Source organism: Xenopus laevis, chromosome 2S (assembly GCF_017654675.1).
Source record: "Xenopus laevis strain J_2021 chromosome 2S, Xenopus_laevis_v10.1, whole genome shotgun sequence".
NCBI classification, from domain to species: Eukaryota; Metazoa; Chordata; class Amphibia; order Anura; family Pipidae; genus Xenopus; species Xenopus laevis.
The window spans coordinates 106,535,319-106,558,481 of NC_054374.1; the positions used below are offsets into that span (position 1 = coordinate 106,535,319).

Genomic DNA, 23,163 nt, shown 5'->3' on the forward strand with positions numbered 1-23,163 from the left:
AACAAGCTCCAGAAGAAGGGAGGGAAGTTGGTGAATGCTGCCATGAAAGTGACTTGGAAATAGAAATTACGGTGAGTATGAAAAAATTTCTATATTTCCCAAGTCACCCATGGCAGACAATTCACCAACATGGGATTTCCCCAAGCTTTACGAAGGGAGGGACCACTATTGATCAACAAAAAAACTTTTATTTAGAATGAACAACAGATTGCAAAATCTTTCTTCCAAACTTTGCATCTTGAGACAACATCACATTCAGTCTATAATGACGAATGAAGGTACAGGAAGACGTCCACCTAGCAGCCTTACAGATGAGGTCTGGCGGGGCCTTGGCTTCCGCCGCCCAGGAAGTAGCCATGGCTCTTGTAGAATGAGCCCTTAGGTCCTTAGGAATCTCATTGCCTGTCAACCGATAAGCTAGAGCAATGCAGGAGACAATCCAGCGGCCAATCGTAGACTTAGCTGGCGCCAAACCCTTTCTAGGGCCCCTCGGAATCAGGAATAACCTGTCAGATTTTCGCCAATCCTTCGTTCGCGTCAGATAATGTGAAACGGCCCTCACCAGGTCCAAAGTATGCCATTCTCGCTCCTTGTCAGACTTTGGAGAAGGGCAGAAGGAAGGTAGTGTAACCTCCAAATCGGCATGAAATTGGGAGATTACTTTTGGAAGAAACTCGAAAGATGGTCTCATAATCACTTTGTCCGGATAGACAACTGTGTCTGGCTCTTTTGCTGACAAAGCAGAAATCTCTCCAACCCTGCAAGCTGAGGTAATAGCGACCAGGAACAGGACTTTCAACGTCGCATGCCAGTCCGAGGCCTCCCGCAAAGGCTCAAAAGGTGAAGACATTAAGGCTCGTAAGACGATCGTAAGGTCCCAAGGTGGAACTCTGGATTTCTTGAAAGGGCACACTCTTCTCATTGCGTTGAAGAACCGGTTAACCAGAGGCTCCTCCACCCAGGAATGGCCACACAACGCAGATAATGCGGAAACTTGACCTTGCAGAGTGCTTGTGCTAAGTTTCCTCTGGAAACCCACAAACAGGAACTGAACCACCTGTTGGACAGTAGGATCTTTTGGGTCCAACTTGTGTTGTACTGCAAATTCTGCGAAGCACTTCCAGACCCTGTAATATTGAGCCGAGGTAGAAGCCCTCAGAGCCTTCAACAAGAAATTCACCAGATCGTCCTGGAAACCATATTCTGCTAGCCTCTGCCTTTCAATTTCCATGCCGTCAGTGACAGGGAATCCACTCCCTCGTAGACCACTGGGCCCTGGGATAACAAATCCGGCTGAAGAGGCAGTCTCAGAGGTGGCTCTACTGCCAAACTCTGCAGGAGCGGAAACCAAGGGCGTCTCGGCCAATACGGAATTATGGCTATGACTAAGGCTTTTTCGGCATCCACCTTTTTCAACACCCTCCAAATCATTGGAAAGGGCGGAAAGACATAACCAAATATCCTGCTCCAATCCTGGAGGAGTGCATCCACTGCTTCTGCCAGAGGACATGGTGCCCTGGAAAAGAACCTGCTGCACTTGTGATTTTTGTCTGTGGCCATAAGATCGATTTCTGGCCTTCCGAACCTTTGTACTACGCCTTGAAAGGTTAGCAGACATAAACTCCATTCTCCTGGTTGCAAGGTGTTGCGACTGAGAAAGTCTGCCTCCGTATTCTGACTGCCTGGAATATGTAAGGCTGTCAGCCCTTCTAGATTTTCCTCTGCCCACGTCATTATTGGGGCTAGTTCTTTTAGCAGTCGGGCGCTTCTGGTGCCGCCTTGCTTCTGCACATAAGACACCGTTGTAACATTGTCTGACTGAATCTTTACCCAGGCATGTAAAATTTTTCCTGAAAAGGCCCGCAACGCCTCTTTCACGGCCCGTAGCTCCAGAATGTTTGAGGAGACACCCTGCAGGTTCCAATGACCTTGAACACTGCGGCCTTCCAGTACTGCACCCCAGCCTCTCTCTGAAGCGTCTGTCGTGATCACCATATACGGGGGGTTTGCAAGGACCATCCCCTGAGACAAGTTTCCTACAACCAGCCACCAACTTAAACTGTCTTTGGCGTTCTCTGAAACTACAATCCGTGAATTTAGTTTCAACTGTCTTGAAGCATTTTCCCTCAGGAAGAATTGTTGGAGAGGCCTCATGTGCCACTTCACCATCTGGATCGTAGATGCCATGAGACCTAGGACCGACATGCATGACCTTACTGAGACTCTTTGTTGTTCCTTGAACTGTCTTATTTGTCTCAATATATGCTGTATCTTTTCTTGAGGAAGTGAAACTATTCCTTCCTGCATATCCAGGTGTGCACCCAAGAAGCTAAACAAAAAGAAAAAAGAACGACCCATAGTGTTGCACCAACCCACTTTTTTGATCTGAGGTCCCAAAAGATATAAATAAAACTTAACTTTTATTAATTAACCACATAAAATTGATATGAAACAAAAGAGTGTATAATAAATATTAAAAACGAGGTTAGGTACATGAGCTGAATCGACACTGAGTCAGCAGCTCAGGAACGGTAACTGTAGACTGAGAAAGTCTAGTGAATTAGTGTTATCAATCACACTTATTATCTTATATAGGAAGATAATAAGTGTGATTGATAACACTAATTCACTAGACTTTCTCAGTCTACAGTTACCGTTCCTGAGCTGCTGACTCAGTGTCGATTCAGCTCATGTACCTAACCTCGTTTTTAATATTTATTATACACTCTTTTGTTTCATATCAATTTTATGTGGTTAATTAATAAAAGTTAAGTTTTATTTATATCTTTTGGGACCTCAGATCAAAAAAGTGGGTTGGTGCAACACTATGGGTCGTTCTTTTTTCTTTTTGTTTAGCTATATATATCTTATGACCCTGCACACCACTGTATGTTACTAATCTCAATCAACGGAAGGTGCTACCTACTTTTCTTTTCACGTGTTTGACCTTTTCCTACTTTTTGGGGGATTTCTAGGAACAGCACACGTTGTTGTATCTGTTAGGTTCATATTTATGTAAAATTTTGACTGTAATTAGTTATGGCTACCGCAATACCGAGCTTACAATCTCGCTTTGACAAGTGGTCAACACAACTTACCGATGTGTTCTCAGTCACTACGAACACAGAGAGGGGTAACCCGACAGAGGAAAGCAATTGGAGGGCCATCCTTAGGAGCTATCAACAACAACAAATCAAACTCTCTAAGTCTTGGTGGACTGTTTCCACCTATAATAAATACATTGAGAATAACATCATACCACGAGGCCTTCGCATTAAAATTCTTCCCACCTTCGAGGTACATGATGATAGCTTTAGGAAAAGATGGGAAGATACTTTACATAAATGTTCCATGCAACTCCTGACCCTAGCATGTGAATATGAGAACCAAACAGTCAAGAACCTAACAAACAAAATAAATGAGATTGAAAAACAAATGTCTGAGTTTACCCAAAATGAACAATTTACTCTACGCATGTCTAGAGTTAACACTGAAATTGATAGAATGGTGCAGGATACAATAGATAAAAAAAGACAGAAATTTGTTCGAGATATGAATGATTACTCAGTTGGCACTATCTTTCAATGGGGACGCAAAGTCACAAGTAGAAGACAGACTTCACAAAGTGATCTCTCTCTGTCAGAGAAATCTGAGGATGACTCCTCACAGCACAATGGTAGTAATAGGGGTTCAGATGCCCCCGGCCCTTCTTCTCTTTTTTAGGGACAGAAGAAAGAAGAGGGTTAGGAGAGGGGGTAAGGGAGTTAAGAAATCGGGACAGATGGGCATATCCACGTCAGAATTACTGGGAGAGGGGACAATACCGAAAGAAAAGGACACAGAGAAATTAACAGTAATCAATTTGAGTGATCATGTCCTTACCGATACTCAAAATCAAGTACTAACTAAAGGACTGTCCTTCTCACCCAGTTTTGACATTAGCCCCTTCTCCCTGTATAAAGATCTTTTCCTCTTTTGTAGGAAACTCCTTTTAAAAAAACATTTTAACAAAGATGTGGGATGTAGCTGCACAATCCACAATCAATCCCCTATTACGGACACCAAATCCATTAAATCCACATGATCTGGGGGAATCACATTTATGTGATCAAGATCTATTTGATCAGGCCATCTCGGATCTCAATGATCTAATGACAGAACAGATTACACCAATGGGCATTATGAAACCGAAAAGTCGCTTTATGCCACCTAGACACACAAGTTCAGCAGTCAATGTATTCTGTGAGTTAGTTATGAGTGATTTTCTCACTTTACCTAGGCTTGGCCAGGATAATCTCACAAAAGATGAACGATTGGCTATTCAACAAATCTCGGAATGGGAAGATGTTGTTATTAAACCCTCTGATAAGGGTGGCAATGTTGTGATCTGGCCACGTATAATGTATATGACAGAAGCCCTTAAACAACTCAACGATTATTCCTGCTACCATAGACTACATTGCGATCCCACTGAGAGATTTAGAACAACATACAACACTCTGATTGAGGATGGCTTTCAAACAGGACTTATCACTAAAAGTGAACATAAAGCTTTACTAAACACTTCCTCTACCACCCCGACTTTTTATATGTTACCAAAGGTACATAAAAACATAACAAAACCACCTGGACGTCCGATTGTATCAGGTAATGGCAACTTATGTGAAAGAGCTAGCCAATACATAGATACTAAATTAAGGAACTTTGTAACTAATCTCCCGTCATATATTCGGGATACAGGGGATCTGCTTTCAAAATTGCAAGATATTAAAACTGAGGAAGGAACCTTTCTGGTTGGCTGCGATGTAGAATCCTTATATTCGTCAATTTCTCACAAACATGGCTTACAGGCTGTTCGATTCTTCATGGAGACGGAAAGTAACTGGGATGGCCAGTATATTGATTTTGTAACCGAATTAACCCAGTTCTGTCTAAATCATAATTTTTTTGTATTTAATGATAAGTTCTATTTGCAGATGAGAGGGGTGGCTATGGGAGCTGCATTCGCGCCCACCTATGCTAACCTATTCATGGGTTGGTGGGAAGCCTCCTGGGTGTTTGGTGATTTGTTGTCCAAATTTACCAAACATATAGCTACCTGGTTTCGCTATATTGATGACCTGGTTTTTCTATGGACCGGTAGCCGAGAATGTCTAGATGAATTCCTGCTGGAATTGAATAATAATGATCTAAACATTAGATTAACACACATAATCAGTGATCATAAGCTGGACTTTCTAGATGTCACATTAATTCTGAATAGTGATGGTACAATATCCACAGATTTATACAGAAAATCTACCGCTACCAACTCCATACTTCATTTTCAGAGTCATCACCCTATTTCAACGAAAAGGGGAATTCCGGTTGGTGAATTTCTCAGATTACGCCGGAATTGTTCAGATTTGGCCACCTTTAAACTTCGAGCAAATGAACTTACAGAGAGGCTCAAGGCAAGGGGTTACTCCCATACGATTATTCAGAAAGCCTATCATAGGGCGATTAAGACACCAAGAAACAATCTATTGAACAAAATAAAGGACACTGGCAATGGGTCGGAACAACCGACAAGATTTATCAGTACATATTGCAGACAGTGGCCACACATCAATTCTGTTTTGAGTAAACATTGGCATATATTACTTACTGACCCTATTTTAGCCACATTGATAAGCTCTCGCCCACAACTATGTAGCCGCAGAGCTCCCAACTTACGAGATCGCTTAGTGAAAAGTCATTTTTCAAGACAGAAGACTAAACCCATAAGATCAGGCTCATTTCCATGTGGGAATTGCAAAGCGTGCAAGTATATACGCAACAAATCGTCAGTCGTGGACAGATTTGGCAAATCACATAAGGTCACACATTATTTTTCCTGTAACACGACCAACGTAATATACATGTTAACTTGCCCATGCAACAAAATGTACATTGGAAAGACCAATCGTGCCTTCAAGAAGAGAATTCTTGAGCATGTATCAAGTATAGATAATGCTCTAGACTGGATAAAGGCGAATAAAAAACTCCCTCCAGTAAGTAGGCATTTTATGGAAAATCACAATAGCTCAAGCAAAGGACTGCATGCCGCTGGTCTATTTAATATTAATTTGGGGATTAGGGGTGGTGACTTGGAAACGTCACTCCTGTCCAAAGAAAGCGAATTAATTTTCCTAATGAATACTTTAAGCCCGCATGGTCTCAACGAGAGTATCATCATGAATATTTTTATTTAACTTAATTTGTGACTATTATATCCTTAATTTCATATTATTTAATAAATTTATGGGTTTATGCTATTTAATAGGTTACTTTACACAATACAACAATAGCCATTATTTCAAATATGGCAGATCTAATAGTGAAATTCCTCAGTTTGATACTTTGTTGTCATTAGAATTTTGTGTCTTACTTTGTTGCAAAATAATTTTGCTTACTCAGTATACTGTTCTGAATGAACATAGGGCTGTTACACTGCATGAAACATTGCTCCGCCCTTAATTCCATGATTGGACAGTTCAAATCCTGAGAGGCGTTTACCTCTCTATTTAAACCTGCACCTTTCTGAGCGCCAAAAATTGCCTTTGATAAAGCTCGCAGGTTGGCGAGCGAAACGCGCGTCAGGCGCTTCTTAATTTATTTTAAAATCGTTAGGTCAAACGGGAATGAATGGGTACTGGTGAAAGGGCGGAAGGGTGGAAGGGAGGTTTGGGAAACCGCGTCCTTTAGAATCTAGCCCAATGTATTCCGCTAGCAGGATACACTGTCGCTAGTCGGATACACTGTTTCAAGTTCCTCTGTTCAACGCTAAGAAGGGGAGGTGTGGGAGGAACAGGGGCAGCGTGAACAGCACCGTCTGATTGATTCTCCTTTCGGCACTGACAACAGTGTCGCATCAGTCGGCTGCTTATATATACGGCGCTCTTGCTCTAACTTTAAGGAGAGGGGAGCGGGACCCAAGAAGGCACTTAATTTTGAGGTCTCCAATAATTGTCCGCATTAACCCCACTTGCGCCGTCATATGGCTAAATATATGTGGCCATATATTAACGCACAAATAGCTTAGGATATAAGCGTGTGTTGCCACATTCTGGCCTAAATATCCATATAGGACATATAGTGACCCATACTTTCATTCGGTCCGCCAGGGCCGCTTATACAATGGTTAACCAGTACCCTGCTGTATGTGAGAATATAGGAAGATAATAAGTGTGATTGATAACACTAATTCACTAGACTTTCTCAGTCTACAGTTACCGTTCCTGAGCTGCTGACTCAGTGTCGATTCAGCTCATGTACCTAACCTCGTTTTTAATATTTATTATACACTCTTTTGTTTCATATCAATTTTATGTGGTTAATTAATAAAAGTTAAGTTTTATTTATATCTTTTGGGACCTCAGATCAAAAAAGTGGGTTGGTGCAACACTATGGGTCGTTCTTTTTTCTTTTTGTTTAGCTATATATATCTTATGACCCTGCACACCACTGTATGTTACTAATCTCAATCAACGGAAGGTGCTACCTACTTTTCTTTTCACGTGCACCCAAGAAGACCATCCTTTGTGATGGAAGTAGGTTGCTCTTCTCCCAATTTATTATCCAACCGAACTGTTGGAGTACCAGGATTGTTCTGTCCCTGAATTTCAGAGCTTCTTCTCTTGATGAAGCCACCAACAGAATGTCGTCTAGGTAATGAAATATAGGCACACCTTCTACTCTTAGAAAAGCCACGACCGTGACCAGGACCTTCGTGAATGTTCTTGGGGACGTTGAGAGGCCAAAGGGAAGGCAGGTAAACTGGACATGTTGACCTCTGAAGGCAAACCGAAGATACTTCCGATGTGTCTTGTGCACTGGTACATGGAAATATGCGTCCTTCAAGTCCAGATTTATTAGCCATGACTGTGGCGGAACTGCTTGTAAGATGGACGTCAGTGACTCCATTTTGAAGCGCCTGCAGTTGACAAATTGATTCAGAGGGCGTAAATCCAGTACCGGTCTGAATGCCCCCGAGGCTTTCCGGACTAGAAAGAACTTCGAATAGAAACCTAAGCCCTGTTGGGACTTCGGAACCCATTCCACTGCCCCCGAGTTCAGGAGTTGATCTACATACTCCTGTAACACTTGGTCCGAACCTGGTATCTGCGGAACTGAAGACATCTTGAACACATTGCGAGACGGCAAACTGTGGAATTCCAACCGATATCCTTCCTGAATCACCCTCAGGACCCATTGGTCTCTGATTTTTGAGGCCCAGACCGCATAAAAGGAAGTTAGACGTGCCCCCACTCTGCTGGTCTGAGCCGGCCTGATCTCATTGCTTCTTCTCTGTATGGCTTGAGCTGAAAGTAGAACTTCTCCTATTGGGAGGCCTACTTTCCCCCCTTGTGGGCTTCCAATTAGTCTGTCTTCCGGCAGTCCTTCCATATCTAGGCTGTCTTGAACCTCGAAAGGACCTGTTAATGGGGGAACTAGGCCTACCCCCTTCACGTCTGAATCTCTTTTCCTGCGGCAAAAATACACTCTTGCCCCCGGAAGCCTTCTTAATGATGGAATCGAGTTTCTCACCGAAGAGCATCTCCCCCTCAAATGGCAACTGACATAAGTTCACCTTAGAGGCTGAATCCGCCAGCCACGGCTTCAGCCACAAAGCCCTTCTTGAGGACACCGAAAGTGCCATAGTTCTTGAAGCTAGATGTACCAGATCTAGAGAGGTATCTGTCATGAAATCCACCGCTAGCTTCAATTCGGACAACATTTCACGTAACCCTGATCTTTTGACATTAGACGAAATGGCATCTTCCAGGTTATTTAACCACACCTTCATAGCTCTTGATGTGGAGGTCATAGCTACTGCCGGTCTACAAGTTGCTCCTGCCGCTATAAACGTCTTCTTGATATTCGTTTCGATACGTTTCTCCATTGGATCACGGAAAGCTGCTGCATCATCCACTGGCAGCGTCGTCTTTCTTGCCAACCTTACCACTGCAGCATCGACTTTAGGCGGATTGTCCCACAACTTAGAGAAAGACTCCTCAACCGGATACTTTTTTGCAAACTTCCCCTGGACAACAAACTTTTTCTCTGTTCTCTTCCACTCAGAGCTGATGATTTCCTTAATTGAATCATGTACCGGGAAAGTCACCTGTCTTTTCCTGACCGATGGGAAGAACTTATCTGCTGAACTAGACTTAGGTAGCTCTTCCGAAAGACACAGCGTCTTCCTTACTGCCTTTACCAGATTCTCTATCGCTGTAGGGTCAAATGTAATTTCTTCCTCAGAAAACACTTCTCCTTCCTCTGAGAGTTCAGAATGTGCCTCCCCAGGAGAATACAATTCCTCATCTGACACATCCGATAGAGACTCATATGGCAAATCTCTGACCCTCTTAGCTTTCCTCTGTACCCCAGAGGTAGAAGCAGAAGCCTCTTGCATGCCTTGTACCACAGCTTGCTTGATGATGGAGACCAGAGCATCCAATTGTGGGGTTCCTGAAGGCTAAGGGTCTGCAGACGCTACTGGGTCCGTAGCTGAAGCCGCTTTCCTTGAAAGAGTAGGCTCCCCTTTCTGCAATTCAGTTGACACATGTAGGCTGAAATGGAAAAGACAACCATCAGCCACTAATTATCGTTCTCTCTCATAACATCCATATAACCACAGCCAGCTTACCTAGGACCTTTGGGCTGAGACCCTTTTCCAGAGCCAGGCTGATCCATAGTAACAATCTGTAGCAGAGTGAACAAACGCTCCCCAACTTCCAGCGAAGTGTACTATCATATCCAGCCAAAACGCCAGCCTTGCACATACTGCCAGCGTCTTCTTATTGCGTCACTTCCTGACGCCGTTTTCCCGCGCGTCAGACCGATCGCGCGTCCTTCGCGTGCGCCAATCCCGGCGCGCGTCCACTTCCGGATGCGCGTCTCCTTTTGGCGCGCGTCTTCCGCGTGCGTCACTTCCGGCGCACGTCACTCCGTTCGTCAATTCAGGCGCGCGTCTTCCACGCGCTTCCGCGTCCGCACTCGACGCGCGTCCGCGTCAGTATTGGCGCGTGTGCTCTCCACATGGAACAAACAATTTACACAGCCTCAAATCCACATGAAACGGCCGATCCTCTGGACTGCTTCATCCTCCTCTCCACCCTAGGAGGGAATTCCTACAGCAGCTCCAGCACACAACCCTGCCCAACGGGTTCTTCTCACCACAACCCATATAGGGTGCACTTGGAGGCATCAGAGGGGAGAGAGAGAGAGAGAGACCCACTCTGGTATGGTAAGCTTTTAGCAGCCTTTAGCAATCTGTAACAGCCTGTAACAGCTTGTAGCAGCCTGTCGTGACCTGGACAGGAAAAAAGACGAGTATTGCTGGGAGGAGCAAGGTATTTAAACCGATCGTTAACACTTTCCTGTCCAGTGACCTGATAGGCGGGATTAACCCATGTTGGTGAATTGTCTGCCATGGGTGACTTGGGAAATATGCCTCAATATCATCATCTGCAGTAAGCTTGGGAATTTTGAGACCCTTCACCACTAGCTCTTCTGTAGGCTCGGCTTGGGACTTGCTCATTATCTTTAGAATTTCTGCGATTTGCTGGGCATGCTGTTTCTGGAACATAGTTATCTCAGCCTGGTGCCTTCTCAAGTACTCCTCCCACCTTCTCTCTTGCTCAGCTCTGAGATGTCTCTCTTCAGCAAAGCGCTGCTGTTCCTCCTTTTTAAGTTTCTCCTCAGCTTCCCTTCTTTTGGACTCTGCGTCTAGCTGCTGCAAGACCATCCATTTTAGAAGGCTAGCGAGATCCTCTGGAGTGTATACAAAAATTGGGAGTCCACCTCTGATTTAAACTTAGTTAAGCCCAAGGGACTCGCCCCAGTTCACAGGAGATAAACATATAGTAAATTCCTTTTATCCAAAGATAGCTGTCCCAAGGCTTTCTTTTCCATAAAAAATTCCTTTATTTAAATTAGCATTAAAAATTCAAGTACAAACAGACCCCACCAGGCCCACCTTACGCGTTTCGCACCCTCCGGCGCTTAGTCATAGGTGTATCTGTAGACAGCATAGCCTCTGCGGGATTTTGTACCCTGTCGGTCCCTCCCATTTTCCTTAAAACCAATCAAATTCTTTGAGGGATTAACCCTATTTTGTTAATTGCTTTTCATACATGCCTATATGGGGTATTTGCATTCCTTTCCATATGTCACTGTTTATAAATTCAATTGTTATTTATGTATAATAATTTATATCACAACAAAACAGTGTAATAACCAAAAATCAATTGCACTCACTTCTTTTGCATTTGTTATTCATAAACCGTCAATAGCTCCCTCTTTAATCTAGATAACCCCATCTTAAACCCCTGAACAATGTTAACCCTTTCACGTATAGCAGGTGACGTCAAATTCATGATTAAGTCCTAAGGGCAAACGTGTGCCCAGATGGAATATCCAAAATACTTCTCTCCTCTCTAAAACATAATTATCAAAAATGCAGATAAAGGAGGCATGGTGGTAATACAGGATACTATAGTGTATAAAGCGGAGGCACTTAGGCAACTCAGTGATCAGGATGCATATGTCAGACTAAAAGGTAATCCGACGACATTTTCAGGCAATATTGGAAGGACTTGTACAAAAGGGTGTAGAAAGGAAAGTAATTGATATGGTATTGCGGGATTATTTGGTCCCACAATCAATAACTATTCCCACTTTCTATCACCTCCCTAAGGTACATAAGAAGGAGAGACCACCTTTGGGGAGACCAATAATTTCTGGTATTGGCTCCCTAAATGAACATCTCTCAGAGTGGGTGGATGCGTATCTTCAACCAATGGTAGTTCGACTTGAGAGTTATACCAGGGATACTACACATGTATTGCAACGTTTAAGAGATACCGGTTGGGCAGAGAATAATGCATGGGGAACACTGGATGTAGTTTCCTTATATTCCTCGATACCACACGATAAAGGCATTCAAGCGATCCGGTATCACTTTAATACAGTGATTATTCAGATGAACTTATACAGTTTCTGTTAGAGGCTGTTGGGTTCCTTTTGAAACATAATTATTTTACCTTTGACGCGAGTTTCTACCTACAAAAGAGAGGGACAGCGATGGGAGCGAAATTCGCTCCCTCATTTGCCAATCTATATAAGGGGTGGTGGGAGGAAACCCATATTACTGTGAAACAGAAGGAACATCTAAAGTTGTACATGTACATGCGCTATATAGACGATCTTCTGTGTATATGGCAAGGGACTGAGGAAGAATTCGGCAATTTTGTGAAGGATATCAATAGAAATGACTTAAACCTGGGTTTTACTAGTCAATTAGCCCAAATCAAATAGAATTTTTAGATGTGATGTTAACAGCAGAGGATCAGGCAATAAACACGAGTATTTTTGGTAAACCTTGTAGTGGCAACACTCTTTTGCACGCCTCTTCCTGTCACCCAAAAAAACTAATAGAAGGAATACCGGTGGGACAGTTTCTGAGGCTTCGAAGAAACTGCTCCACAAGTAAGGACTTTGGGAACCAGGCACAGGACATGCAGCGGAGATTTGTGGAGAGAGGTTACAAACATAAAACTATACAGAAAGCTTTACGGAGGGCAAAAGGGAGTGTTAGAGAGGACTTGTTAAGGACTAAAACGAAACAGAACAAGAACCCTAACTGGTCAGATAAAGTAGTACTTACTACCAGATATAGTAAACAATTTTTTGAAATATCTAGGATTGTTAAAAATTTTTTGCCTATCCTCTATGGAGATGAGCACTTTTTCAGAGTGTTGAATCCAGGGATTAATGTGATTCCTAAGCGAGCCCACACTCTGAAAGATATGCTATCACCTAGTAACTTTAAAAAGAGAGGCCAGGAATTTTTCAGTATTCAGGGGATAGAGAGAGTTAGATTGGGAGAAAGAGGAGGAGATCAGTTGAGCCTTTTAGAGAGAAGAGAAGTATTTTGGATATTCCATCTGGGCACACGTTTGCCCTTAGGACTTAATCATGAATTTGACGTCACCTGCTATACGTGAAAGGGTTAACATTGTTCAGGGGTTTAAGATGGGAGCTATTGATCGTTTATGAATAACAAATGCAAAAGAAGTGAGTGCAATTGATTTTTGGTTATTACACTGTTTTGTTGTGATATAAATTATTATACATAAATAACAATTGAATTTATAAACAGTGACATATGGAAAGGAATGCAAATACCCCATATAGGCATGTTTGAAAAGCAATTAACAAAATAGGGTTAATCCCTCAAAGAATTTGATTGGTTTTAAGGAAAATGGGAGGGACCGACAGGGTATAAATCCCGCAGAGGCTATGCTGTCTACAGATACACCTATGACTAAGCGCCGGAGGGTGCGAAACGCGTAAGGTGGGCCTGGTGGGGTCTGTTTGTACTTGAATTTTTAATGCTAATTTAAATAAAGGAATTTTTTATGGAAAAGAAAGCCTTGGGACAGCTATCTTTGGATAAAAGGAATTTACGAGATCCTCTGGAGGTTGAGTAGGCAAAGTCTCAGTCTGTGGGTGGATAGTTGGAGTGACTTTAGGCTTTACATCTGGGAATAAAGGTTGGGCATAACCTGTTGCAGATGTTTCTTCCATCAGTGGAACAGGTTCAGATGATGCAATTGCAACCTCTTCCTGACGATCAATCTCAGAAGTCATAGCTCTTTTCTTTGAAAGACCTCTCTTTATTTCTAGCTGTTCTTGCCTTCGAATAGCTATACTGCCAGGCGATTGTACTCTGGTTATTTTCTTTGCACCAGCTTTAGGAGCACGCCTTCTCAACATACTTCAGCATTAATCTCTGTTCATGCTTAGTTTCAGCAATGAAATGGCATCCCACTTCTGACACCAAGTGTGGTGTGGGCCCTTTAACAGAGGTTGCTGAAGCTTGCTTGGCAATGAAAAAGGTAGCTTTATTTCTTTAAAGCAGCAAGAAAAGTATTACACAGCTCAATTTCAGCATGGCATCAGAACAGCAGAGCAGTTTCTCTAGGTCTTTCCTTGAAGAGAGCCAACATCAGACAGAGAGACTCTTGCTGACTGGGAGCGGCCTTTTATACCCAAGTCTCCCAGAATGCTTTGTGGTTCTGTGACATCATACATGTCACATTAAACAAATGTTAAATTTTAACAATAATTGCAATTTCCACATATACATTTACATATTAGCCTTCATAGATTACAACATAAAAAAGGTAAAAAGAAACTCACAGTTAAACGAAGTTTGAATTCCAAGCTGTGAAATGTCTGTGCACAGCTGACAACAATCAGGCTACACCCATGTGTTTCACCAAACCCTGTGCAGACTGATCAACTTGGGAAACTCAGGTAAGTATTTTAAACTTTAAATGTTAAAGTTTAAACTCATATATAAAGGGTATATTTTAGTGGCAAGTTGCCTTTCTAAGAGGAAAAACTAATGTTTAAGTGTTGTAACTTTATAGAGCTGCAAAACAGACTGCTTTCACATGGCTTTTTTAACCCTGTTGTTGCCATGTTGAACACAGGAGAAAAAATATGTTTCAAGGCTGAGAATGGTGTAGGACAGACACAAGAAGTAATGAAAGACAGATTAAGAAAGAGAGTTTGCGCTGGCCAGCAGAGGTAGAAAAGACAGAGAAGAAAGAAAGTACTGTCCTCCACACATATCTCAACAACAAAAAAAAGAAAAATTTATTTAAGTGACATAACTCTGTCACACCTATATTCACACAATCACTGCACTACTGCTTTGCAATTACACATTTTTCGAATGGCATGAGATAAGCATATGCTTACTACAGAATGCTGGAATGACAAAAGGCAGAAAGAATCCCGCAGAGCAAATATGATACTTGTAAAGTTCCTCTGTATTTACAAAGTTAGTAAAACCAATGTCTAGAATGACAAATAGCAAAATTCTGCAAAAAAATCTCAAGCTTGTCTTACTAGGGTTATTGCATAAGTGCCATGGGTGCATCTGTGAAAAAAATATGTGCTGTGCTAAGAGAGGTGAACTGTAAGTTAAGGGACAGATGTACTAGCTAAGGGTATCAGCAGGTCAGTGTCATTAGCACTGACAATGCACTGCCTGCATAGTTTGTTAACCCTAGAATCACAGACACTATCTTTTAAAAACAAATGTTGGGCCTGGTTTGAGCACCAAATATCTCAAACTACAAGATTATGCAATAGTGCTCAGCAAGTCACTTTTGGCATTTAGATCCCCTTTAAACAGTATGCACAGGAAAGTCCTTACCTTGATGAAAACCTTCTGCCATTAGACACTGAACCTGATGAAAATGAGATATACACACTGCTAATTGATCCCTGAGCCATTTCTGTGAAGTCAAAAAAAAAAAAAAAATTATCCACTTATTAATTGACATACCACATATAAACAATTGTAAATCATGGCAGCACCGAATATTAATGAAATAACAGCTGCATTTATTTACCAACTGTATTTTCATAGACACCATTGTGTTGCTGTTGTCTTCTATGGAATATCCCAACAGAAAATAAGGCTACAAGACGAATCCAGCTAAATATTAGATGGGAAAAAAAAAAAAATACCCCGTATATATGTATAAACAATTTGAAATTATATGGGGCTATGAATGTGTGACCACAAAATGCAAGAAAACCTTGGGTAAGTCAATCCGCTACTCTATGGGTGATAGATGAAGCATTTAGGAATTCCATTCCACTCCTTGTTTCATGTTGAAGTGATGGATTCTGTGGCTTGAACTCTATTTAGCTAGAGTTCTTTTAAGCCCTCAAGACTTCAAGCCATAACTTCAACAAGGTTAGGGAGTAGTTGATTTAAATGTCCAGCTACTTGAGGTTGGAAAACAGTTCCTGATTCAGAGGCAGTTTTCATTTATACTTTGGGTTTATGTATGTAATAAAGCTCCAAACTCCATTTTTAAAAAAAATATTCAAAATGAGCAATTATGCATAGTACTACAAGCACGCTTGCTATAAAGACCTAACTATCCATAGCTGATGGGGTTTAAAGGATAACAAGTAAAGAGGATTTGCACCATCTATCCCTTACCGATTATTTGGATAGTAGCAGGCCCACTTGTATCAGATATAAGTTTTTTTGTTAAACTAATGATGGCAAATGAAAACGTTACTTTTTGTTTGATAACATGACCGTTCTCTTTAAATTGTGCTTGAGTGAAGATCAATTACTCATATGCCCACAGAAGTTAAAACAAAAAAGAACTGGAATGTAGTTTTTCATATACATCGAGTTCTGCCCGATATATATAAATTTAAAAATTATCCCTGCAAGCCACTGACCTGTCACATATGGTTCTAGAGCTTTTGGCACCAAGCTTTTCGCAGTCTTAAGATCCTCAGCTGAACAGTTTCCTGATTCTAGACCACAAGCCATTCCCATTCGCTTCAGTACTTCTATATCATCATGTATTTCAAATGTGTTGTCAAAATTAAATAGGTATTCGAACCTAGAACAGACAGAAAGTGCCTTTCAGGACCAGCTGAGTATACAAATAAAACCAACACTGAATGTGCAGATGTAACATCACACAGGCATGTTTAAATATGATTTTTTAGAAGCATCATAATACAATTTAACTGTTGAATTTCAACAGATCATTTCCAAAAACTGTTATTTCCAATAGAATTATTTACAACACTATTATCACACTTACAGAACACCTAAAGGGTAACAGCACACTTTTGCATGGAAGAACAACTTGTTTTTTTAAATTTGTGATTAAGTTTATTTTGCTGCCCTCCAGTTTGAAGATTGATGCCAAGGGTCCCACTTATTAAATAATTTTAAATAAAATAAGAATGAACCTGCCATCAGTGACCCCCACCTATCATACAGTGTTTTATTTTTTATGCTACAGAGGTAGAATGGAAGGCCAATTTAAATACTAAAGATCAACTGTAGTTAGTGTCTACATGTAACCTTTAAATAATCCTGAACTTTTTAAAAATGTATACACAATTACATAATATGCAAAATTTCAAAGGGGAGAAGCAGTAGTCTATGTTGTAATCGTGTTTATCAACTATTAGAATGTTTGCACCGACTACCAACTGTATATTGCTAAAGATATAGATGAACTAAAATATTGTGGTGCTGATTTAGTGACATTTACAAACACCAGCACAGCTACCAGTAACAACCTTTCATAGGTTGCATTTTTTTCCAACTTGTAATAGTGTGATCAAAACTGCTAGCTTGCGATGCAAATTGAGCCTTGAAACGGTTTATGACAACTTTTACAAATGATCAAATACTATGAACAATACTAAAACTTCAGAAGAAAATAAAACAAAGCAAACAGCCCATTTAGAAAATGTACAACACAAGTTTGAGTTTTTTGACATTTAAAAGCACATTCATGACCAAATTTGTGCCTTGAAAAAAGACAAACCACTTTACTTTCTTGTTAAACATTGCTGAAGAAAGTGACCTTGCGGGCAAGGGGGTAAAAACACATGCAAAACAGACTGTGCAAAGTCATCTAATCAATGCAAAGAATTTAATCATGAAGCCATGGCCTGAACCAACAAAATATTGTGATAGGACAGCCTTTAACCTACTTGTCATTAGAAATGCTACAGTCAATCACTGTCTTCTTGCTGGTGTTCACAATGATGAAGGGTAAATGTATGACTGAATTTGGTGGGGGTGGTCTGTTTGCTTTTTGTTCTGTAAGACGATTTCTCTGAACTAGGTTTTTGAAGGCAATTTGCTGAAATGGAAAGAAAAGTGCTGTTTGAAAAGAAATGCAAGCAACATTTTCAATGTGTGAAACTAAATTTATATAAAGCTCACTAGACCATGATAAAGTCTAAATTTTGTCAATAGTTTTAAAGTTTGATTATTCAGGGTCCACTTCACCTCTTGCATTAGTTGGTTGTTTTGTGTTTAAAGTTCAATGTATACACCAATTTATTGAACAGTGCTGGCATATGTTGGGGCTTTATAAATGTGGCAATAACACTGTATGTAAACAGATTAAGTACTACTCAGAGTTGCACACACTTGAAGCATTAAACATTTACTGGTCGTCCGGTTTAATAACAAATACTGGAACTCAACACAATCTTATGCTGTAGTATGTAAAGGGCCGCTTTACCTTCAAAATGTACCAAAGAACTCTGTGCTGTAGCATAGATTACCTACGCTGGCAGAGTATTTCTCTATAGGCTATAATACAACAGACAAAGTGTTCCCTGCTACAGAGTGTGCTATTTACAATTACTGTATACTTGGCAGGGCATACAACCAATGACTTAATGTTATTAACATCGACTGATGGAATACCATTATGACGCCTATAAATGGGATTATAAAAAATAATAGACACGAGAATAGCCAAAACTATCCACACCAGACCGCACTGTGGTAGTGAGAACTGACTAAGGATATCTACCTGTCTGTGCATTTTTTGGGCTGAAACCTGCCTTGTGTGCACACCAACAGGCAGATGCTGTTCCTACCAGTGTTCACTATGGTGGAGAAAATCACTACATGTGCCCTTAGCCTTATACTGCAAGTTGAGACAGTAATAACCATGTATCCTGCAAAAAAAAAATATTCAGATTTACATCCAAAACTTAACCCAAGAAAACAGAAAAATGAAATGGTGACCCTTCAATATACATATTGTAGGTTGGTCACATACAAGAAAATGTTAAGCTTATATTCATCTTGTGGCTTATAGAACATAGACAGACCTGTAGTCGACCTTAAAGTGAGTCTAACTTGTTGTCTGGAACCCCACATGACCTTCAAAGCCCAAACTGAAATCCTGAAAAGGGCTCCAAAGTATATTTACTTTGGGGGTGGGCGTTCGAGTCTGTTACTTCCATCGATTGTAGAAAGTGCTGAATTTTAACATCTGCACTTTATCCATGGATGAGGTTATTTCTGGTGAAAAAATGTCATGTTGTTTTACGTTTTCTGCCCTTTATGAGGCAATGGGCCATAATGGATTCTAAGGTAGTCCAATTTCTAAAGTTAATAAGCTGGTAGGAATTCTGGGTTATGTAGGACAAGCAAGATCCTTTACTTTGGGGTGTGAGGGTTAGTCAGGTGTTTTCTGATTTTGTTTGTGTCTCACGTTTTAATGAATCTTGAGGTAACTGGGACCATTTCAATCTTGTGTGGGAGAATGTGGTTGGCAGCCATATGAGCAATTGTAGCAGGGGATTGTGGTTGGCAGCCATACGAGCAATTGTAGCAGAATTAGTAGGCTGCCCAATGGGAACCCACAGTTTAAGTTTAAAGACGAAGACAATATTCTTCCCTAGTGGTTTTTGCCATGCACACCACCTGCCAATAGTCTTGGCCACACTTCTCCCCCCTGGCCTGCACAGAACTAAACTGAATGGAATAATTACAGAAGCTGGTAGGACAGCACACTATTTGCCGATATGCACAATCCTATCAGGTTCCATAAGAGCACTTTTGTGTTGGCTGGAGCGGAGGAAAGAAGAACGTTTTTGTTTTTTCCCAAACCACTTCTTCTCCCCTACCCCTGGGGAGGACACTGGACAGAAATGTTCAGCATTTTTTGAAGCACTGACACCACTTAGTATGCGTCGAGATCTGGTAACCCAAAATCAGGAGGTGGCTTAGGGCTAAGTGGGATACTTTTGCCATGCTTGTTTGTTGCCCCACACAAACACTAATAGTATTGACTGCTAAGTTATGGAAAAATGTCGCAAGAATACTATACACAAGAGTCTGGAATGGGTACAGTAAACATAAGAGAGATCCATTTTTATTATATTGGCTATACCAAACCATGAAAATCCTGGTTTGTCCTAATTTTGTAGGTCTTTTTGAACCTCTCAAGTGTGTAATTCCCAGATATGTGAATTATTGCCTTTCCAGTGTAAAGGGGAATGAATGTCTTTCTGGGAAAATTGAGCCTCCCAATAATGAAATGTTGAGTATGATTTTATCTTGATTTGTTGCAAAAAAAAAAAAAAAAAAAAAAAAAAAGTATATAGTCGGCATATGCCACTGTGTGTTGATAATTCTGCATCATAGTTCCTGATACATCTGGGTTGTTTCTGATATTTTGGAAGAACAGTTCCAGGGTAAATATAAATAAAGTGGTGAGAGCAGGCAGTCCTGTCTGGTGCCATTCCTGATCTCAAATGGGGCTGAGGGAGTGCTGTTGACCCCAGGACAAGCTTGTGGGTTGGTGTATAGCCTCTGGACATATTGAATTAATTTTGGGCAGATTTTTATCAAATAAAGGCTGTGGAACTTTAGGTTCCAGTACACTAACTCTTTTTGGCATCTGTTGACAACAGTACTTTTTGGTCTACTTAAGCATCTCTTTCTGATACAAAGCCAACATGGTCTGTATGGATATTTTGCACTATAAATGGTTTGAGGTAGTGTGCTAGGACTTTGGTAAAGTTTTGTGTAGTGGGTCCTTTCCTTTCTTATGTAGGAGAGTGATATGTGCCATTGTAGCATCCTGAGGTAGGTTATCTTCAACCTGTATCTTATAAAGTGCTTATGTACAATAGGATATCAGAGAAGTGGCAAAATATTTGTAGAATGAGCATGTGAAGCCATGAGTAATACCTGGGTTGACATTCTTCGGAGATCTTAAACTACTTTATCAGAGCCAACAAAAATTAAGTTATCAGTGCATTTCTGTGATTCCCAGCCTGGCCCGGGCTTTGAGGTTGCATAGGTTTTGACATTAGTCTTGGAAGGCAACTGTAATTAAATCTGAGCTAGTTACCACATCTCGAGGGTCCGAAACTATGGCTATGTAATTTCTTCTCTGCTTACGTCTCAAGGACTCAAAGACGCATGCATTTTTTGTCATGATCGTAGTATTTATAGTATACTGAAGGATGTAATTTGTTGGAGTGTCTCATCTGATGGGGTCGTCTAATAATATCATTGCCAAACACTTCATTGGGTGTGTAAGGTATTGTGTTTTTTTCCTTCTTTTCTAGTAAACATAGAAATGGGATGTGATCTGACCAGGTTAATGATCTCGCTTTTAGCTTTTGTGAAGAGCGGCAGGTGAATCCTTTGTGGTCAGGAAATAATGGATGAGAAAGTGAAGTCTGATCATTGGGGAAGTAGCTTTAGGATTAAGTGTTCTTGATCCGTCTATGATCTTGTGTGGGCAAATTATATTTTTACCTGATGGGAGGTGTGTGAGTGATGCGTGTTCTCTCTATTGCTAGTACCAGAGCTAGGCTCAGATCTCTGCCTATGATTCTGGTGCCATATTTGAAACCCAAGGTGGAGGATGTTTAATAATCCACAGTTGTCCTGTGCTGGAGAGGTACACAGATGCAACGGTATAGATTTTGTGTGATCATGCCTTTTGTAGCTTTGAGGTGGTTAATTTGTCAGAAATGTTGTCTAAGTAGAACCAGTTAACAGAGTCTGAGATGAGGATAGCAGTGCCTCTGACTATGGTCAGTTATGGTTTATTACTGTATATCTTCCTGAATCCTTTAATATTAAGTTTAGGCGTGTGATTGCTTCTTCCTGGTCCTCTCTGGACAAAAGTAGCAATGATTATTGTGTAATGATTGAGTCATTATTTGGTCAGAGGGTAAAGAGTAGGGTGTTTGTAGTGTAAGAGTTAAGACACGGATGCAAAAGAGGAAGAATTGTATTGGAGTAGTACAGTGCAGTAGTGGGAAGAGTGTGTATAGTGACAATGGGCAGAACAGAAGACATTCCAATAAAAATCCAGGAACGTGTCAGAATCACTAAGCAGCTGTGCCATGAAATTCTAGAAAGCCAAAATTTCCCCAAAGCCACACTTATCCCAGCAATACTAACCTGAACAACACAGCAAAACGATCTTCTACAGCTTGTCAATCACGCTGGGCTGGGGATGGCGAGTTCCTTATATAAGCTGGAGCAGGGTTTTTATTTGTAATTAGCCTATGAAAGGATTGCTCGTTCCCAAGCCCAGTGTGGCCCAGGTAAGCCACACAGCTCCCTCTGCTCTCTGTCCACTTGCGAGAAGCAGGTACAGATATCAATAAGGAGTCATTGGGCACGTTTGCCCCCCCCCCACAAATATCTTGCGTTTTTCTCCACCAGGGCCCCGGATGCGTATATACTGTTGTGCGACCTTGGTTATCAAGGTCTTCCATATAGTAAGTGATATATTTTGGATGTTCTTCATTGCATGAGATAACTTTGTTGATAGACTAGGAGTTATAGTGATGGCTTGTGCTTCTATTTTCACAGAGTTCTATGGCTATTCCGTAAAATAATTCCTTAATTTTGGTTATTTTATCTTTCTGGGTTTGCTGAATTGTTGTGGACATTTCTTGTAGGTCCGCTTTAGGTGGTAGGGTGCTGGTAGCAGAGGAGCTGTCGGGAGTCTGAAGGGCTAGGGCTGCATTTGGGTGAAGCAACCATTTTGCCTCATTGGGAGGGGCCTTATAGCTCTTGGTTTACCGAAAAATCATGATACTGAGGGAGTCCTTGCTGTTTGGGAGTGAGTCAGTGGTGAATGGTGATGCCTCCTCTTCCCATTTCTACCCATTATACAAAAAAAAATAAAAAAATTACAGGCTATACATAATTCTAGATTTATAGCTTGGAGATGGGAGCTCTGCTCGCATGTGTCGGTTTAGTAGACTATAAAGCCACACTGCCCAAAACGTTTTTTTGTTGTTTTTTTTCGTCTGTTTACTGTGAGAGCCTGGGTAAAAACCCACGTTTCATTAGATTCACGGGCCAATTTTTTTTCATTTGCTTTTATTTGTATTTCTTGTCTGCTTGTTTTATGCATTATTTTTTGACATGGCAGATAAAGTGCTGTAAAATACAGGCTCTAAAGAAACATTCAGAAAAGTGATAAAAACCATCAATGGGGTTTTGCATTTTGCATAGAGTGAAATACATATTTACAGATTTTGAATTAATTTGCTATCGGTCTATAATGGTTTTCATTCCTCTAGGTCAAAATATATAGTATCTAGTGGGCATAAGTCTAAAGCAATATTTTCAAGAATACTCAGTACATTACAGTTGCATAATTACAGTTGCATTAGCCTTATATTGACTAGATACTGTTGATCATGATCTGTTAATGCTACTCATTTTTGGCAGAATACCCAAAAAAGCAGTTTGGCAATATGAGCGGCCAGCCAGGAAAC

At 41.0% G+C, this 23,163-nt stretch overlaps 1 protein-coding gene across 1 annotated transcript in view; it reads right to left on the bottom strand.

Moving 5' to 3' along the window:
• Positions 1-23,163, bottom strand: part of tfdp1.S (transcription factor Dp-1 S homeolog) — a gene marked incomplete at its 5' end in the record, with an annotated part of 45,672 nt that overhangs the window by 5,688 nt on the left and 16,821 nt on the right. Inside the window, 3 exon segments of the mRNA NM_001094113.1 lie at positions 15,257-15,338; positions 16,309-16,475; positions 17,590-17,741. Of these exon segments, the coding sequence (NP_001087582.1) occupies positions 15,257-15,338; positions 16,309-16,475; positions 17,590-17,741 (401 nt within the window).